This window comes from Ipomoea triloba, chromosome 3, assembly GCF_003576645.1.
Source record: "Ipomoea triloba cultivar NCNSP0323 chromosome 3, ASM357664v1".
Taxonomy (NCBI): Eukaryota; Viridiplantae; Streptophyta; class Magnoliopsida; order Solanales; family Convolvulaceae; genus Ipomoea; species Ipomoea triloba.
In genome coordinates this window covers 28,052,787-28,057,027 of record NC_044918.1, presented here as the reverse complement: position 1 = coordinate 28,057,027, position 4,241 = coordinate 28,052,787, and the positions used below count along the sequence as shown (strand labels likewise).

General features: G+C 36.6%; 1 protein-coding gene across 7 annotated transcripts; it reads left to right on the top strand.

Moving 5' to 3' along the window:
* Positions 1–1,568: 1,568 nt before the first annotated feature.
* On the top strand, positions 1,569–4,033 carry LOC116012729 (MLO-like protein 2). Of its 7 annotated transcripts, XR_004097176.1 has the most exons (6): positions 1,569–1,820; positions 2,129–2,245; positions 2,529–2,595; positions 3,142–3,202; positions 3,505–3,554; positions 3,654–4,033. XR_004097176.1 is itself a non-coding variant. In XM_031252386.1 (5 exons), the coding sequence occupies exons 1-4, from the start codon at positions 1,794–1,796 to the stop codon at positions 3,163–3,165; spliced, it is 228 nt and encodes a 75-aa protein (XP_031108246.1). In that variant the 5' UTR covers positions 1,569–1,793; the 3' UTR covers positions 3,166–3,188; positions 3,654–4,033. The 7 variants fall into 7 exon arrangements, 6 of the variants coding, with proteins under 6 accessions (XP_031108246.1, XP_031108245.1, XP_031108242.1 ...); XM_031252386.1 differs by lacking the exon at positions 3,505–3,554 and having other exon boundaries at positions 2,529–2,588; positions 3,142–3,188; XM_031252385.1 differs by lacking the exon at positions 3,505–3,554 and having other exon boundaries at positions 2,529–2,588.
* The last annotated feature ends 208 nt before the right edge of the window (positions 4,034–4,241 follow it).

Sequence of the window (4,241 nt, the reverse complement as noted above, 5' to 3'; positions counted from 1 at the left end):
CAAAATCTTATACAAGTCTATTCCCCCCCCCCCCCCCATCTAGACTTGTACCCCATCCCCTTGGGACCAACAGTGGAGGTTCATTTGTGTATTGACTATCATGAGGGTCATAAGAGTAGGTGGCATGTACTCTTTCAAATTGATAAGGTGGTGGTGGTGGGTACTCATATGGGGGTGGATAGTTATCCATGGAGGAGTGGAATATGAGTATTCTTTATGAGTGTGGTATGGTGGTGGAGATGGATAGTTGGGTGGGAGGGAAAGGTAATCATGTGTAAAGGAAGGGTAATGGGGGTGTTATTAGTGGAAGAGATGTCCAAGACTCTCCTCTATGGGGTGGATACCCATAAGGAGGTTCATTCTCATACATTGGTGAGCTGCTTTGGTACATTCCTCAAAAATAATTTCCTGCACAAAGCTTCACCAAACAAGTGTTTTGCAACTAAAAGTAGTTGCTAGTGAGCAAATATGATATTCAATGTGTGTGTGCTCACTTCAAGATCAAGTATCCAAAATGTAAAAATAAAAATGCAACAAAAGTAAAGAACACACTAGATCTCTTGTAAGACGCTACCTATGAAAGAAAAATGAAAGCACTCAACTAACACTACAAGAAAAATCGCGAATCGCGACGGAAACTATTCCGTCGCAATATAGCAACGGATATTGCGACTGAATAGCTTCCGTTGCAATTTAACGACGGAAATTAATTCCGTCGCAATTTTTAACGCAAGGAGAAAATTAAACCCGCGAAATCTTGGCGGCAAAATATTCACGACGGAATTTGCGACGGATGTAAGTTACGTCGTCCATTTAGCGATGGAAAAGGCGACGGAATTACGTTCTGTTGCGAAATTGCGTCGAAAATTGCTACCGAATTTTTATCCCTCGCGAAAGAAGGATTTCTTTTTAAAAATATAAATATTGCGACGGAATTAACGACGGAATTAATTCCGTCGCAATTGTTTCTTAAAATTTTGTTTCAAGTTAGCATTTAAGTTCTTAACCTAGTGTAAATTATGAGTCATTTCCATTTGTGGTCCTACTGTTATTGGAGCATTGTCAATTTTAGTCCACTTCGTTAATTTTTGCCACATTGTGACCAGTCTTATTTAGTCCTTGCCACTTTTAGCCCACCGTTAAAATTTTCATCAAATTGCCATCCAAAATAAGGGTATTTTTGGTCTTTTCATGTTTTGGTTATCTCCTTGACCCTTTGCAGTGTTTTTCCTTACACATTTTCATCCATTGAAGAGGTCCGACGAAAGCCATGTGAGCCACATTACAAAGTCATGGCTTTCGTCGGACCTCTTTATTGGATGAAAATCTGTAAGGAAAAGCACTACAAAGGGAAAAGGAGATGATCAAAGCATGAAAAGATCAAAATACCCCTTTTTTGGACGGTTATTTGAAGAAAATTTTAACGATGGACTAAAAGTGGCAATAACTAAGCCGCAATGTGACAAAAATTAATAAAGTGGACTAAAATTGACAATGCCCTAATAACAATAGGACCAAAATTTGGAATGACTCTAAATTATTCAAAATATTTCCCTGAGCCCTCTCTTCTCTTCCTCAAAGCCGCACGACACATCTCTCTCTCAGATCTACACCTCCACCGTCGCTGACGTCGCCACCGCCACAGCTCACTCTCCACCGCTAGACTGTCGTTTCTTCCGATTGGGAGAGCATTGCGACGCTGCCGCTGCCACCGCCTCCCCTACGACGACGTCGACGCCGACGCTGCCGTTGCCACCGCCTCCCCTACGAAGACGCCGACGCCGACGCTGCCAATGCCGTCCAATGCCGCAAACACGCAGGTTTGTTTGTTTGCTTGTTTTTTTATGGCTAATAATATGCGTGTGTTTTATTATTATTATAGATCCAGTGCTACCGCTAGCCATGGTTAAATTTTTTGTTTTTTAATTTCCCAATTTCTTAGGGTTTATAGCACTGATAGTCTGATTATTATGTAAAAGTTCACAAATTGAACACCAAAATGACTTAGTGTTTGTTATGTGGATGTGCTAAAGTTGGGCAAAGTCTCATAAATTCATTTTAGATGTTAAGGCTACTTTGTGTTAATTAGTTAAGCTTTGTTTACTGATATATATATGCATATTTGCAGGGAAAAGTCCAATTTGCATCCTCATATGCAATACACTATCTGCACATCTTTATTTTTGCATTGGCAGTAACTCATGTGTTGTATAGCATTACAACTTGGGGGCTGGGCAGACTAAAGGTAGTAATTTTACTATCTAATCTCCACCGCATATATAGCTATCTGCATCTTGCGGAATGAATCTAATTCATTCAAGTTTCTATTTGGTCCATCCCAGTCGGGAGCAATTTTCAATTTGTAAAAGTGATATTGCATAAGTATACTTGATGTGTCACGTTTAGCAGTATTGAAAAAATAAGGGGAAGATGATATAGATAAGATAGGCTGATGGGGACTAGTGAAAACTACAGAATTGGACTTCATATATTGCTTATTCTAATTGAATTGAAATTAAATGCCGCAGATGAGGACTTGGAAAGCTTGGGAAGATGGGACAAGAACACTTGACTACCAATTTTACAATGTTTGCAGTTCTGTCTTTTCTTACCAACACCAATGGAAAGCCATTTATATATACATACTTTACTAGCTGTACAGAAATACAGAGTTTAAGCATTGGCCATTAATACTATCTATTCTCATTCATTTAAGTGTTGCATTGTATATAGTATGTTAGTAATTTACGGCTGCTGTTTGTTTAGTATGTTACCTATTTAGTGTAAGTATGTTAGTAAGTACTCCCTCCGTCCCGAATTGGATGTCTCATTTACTTTTTGCACGCTTTTTAAGAAATTAAAGTAAATGTTATGTGCTTTCCAATTATGCCCCCAACTTTTTCACTTTTGAAAATAAAAACAATAAAGAAAGCAAAAGTCATAAGGGTAAATTAGGAAAAGTAGAATGATGGTGGTGTTCACTTTTGGAAAGAGGACAACATTTTGGGACAAACTAAAAAGGAAAGTCAGACAGGTAAAATGGGACAGAGGGAGTAATTAATTTACTGCTGCTTTTTGTTGGATAGAAGTTGGATGCCTTTCAAGCTTAAAGCTGTTTTATTTTTTATTTTTAAATTGCAGATATTGATGGTGATGAGATCTTGAACTAGTGTTCCCATGTTTCTTGGGTAATTGAATCTTGGTATACATACACTTATATAGCATGTATAAATAATGGATTATTTCTTGTTTTAACACCAGTGTATGATTTTTTTTATCCCTCTTTCTTATAGCTTCTGGTATTTTTATTGGAAATTGTAGCTAAGAGGTTTCATAGAAAATGAATATTGAAGAGTCACCATTATGCATTGGGTAACAATGTATGTATTTAGAACTAGTTGTAACATGTATTTAGAACCAGTTGGAGAAAAAAAGTTTTTTTTTTATTACATGTATTTGAAATTTATGAACATTAGATTTGAGTTTCTTTCTTTTGGTGGACAGATGGATTTTGGAGAATTTTGAATAATTAGTGCAGTTTTATGGGTAAAAAGGTGAAATATATGTGAGACGCTGGGGTAAAATAATGTAGCAGTAAATTTTGTGTAAATCCTAAACTAGTATAGTTAATAATGACTATTGTTAAATTGCAGGAACATTGATGCATTACTTGTACTGTTTGATGACACCTTGGGAGCATCATGTCTGGGAAGCCCGGCACGGGAGTGTGTCAAAACTTCTAGTCAGAAGCGTTAGCCAGAAGTTAAAACTTGAAACGAAAGAACCACAAGGGTGAAGAGGAGGAACAAGACAATGCTATAGGGGTGTTTCCCTGAGTTGTTGCCTTAGTCTTTATGGTAGGGGCGGGGGTTGTAAAGTTAGTGCTGACATTGACTACTATTACTTACTGAATTGATAATGTATTTTTTTTAAATCGAATTGATAATAAATTTTTTAACCGAATTGATAATGTATTATTTACTTGAATTTAATGTGGAATGGTAATGTTTTAGAATTATTTTATATTTTAAAATTAATAGTGTTTTAGTATATCATTGTAATTGTAATTTTATATGCGCGGCAAAAATGTAATTTGTGACGAATATAAATTTTTTGACGAAATATTTGTTCTACAAAATGTGACGAATTTGCGATGGAAAAAAAATATAGCGACGGAATATTTGATTCAAATATGGCGATGGAATTAGCGCTAGAATAATTTCGGTTGCAAAATCGCGACG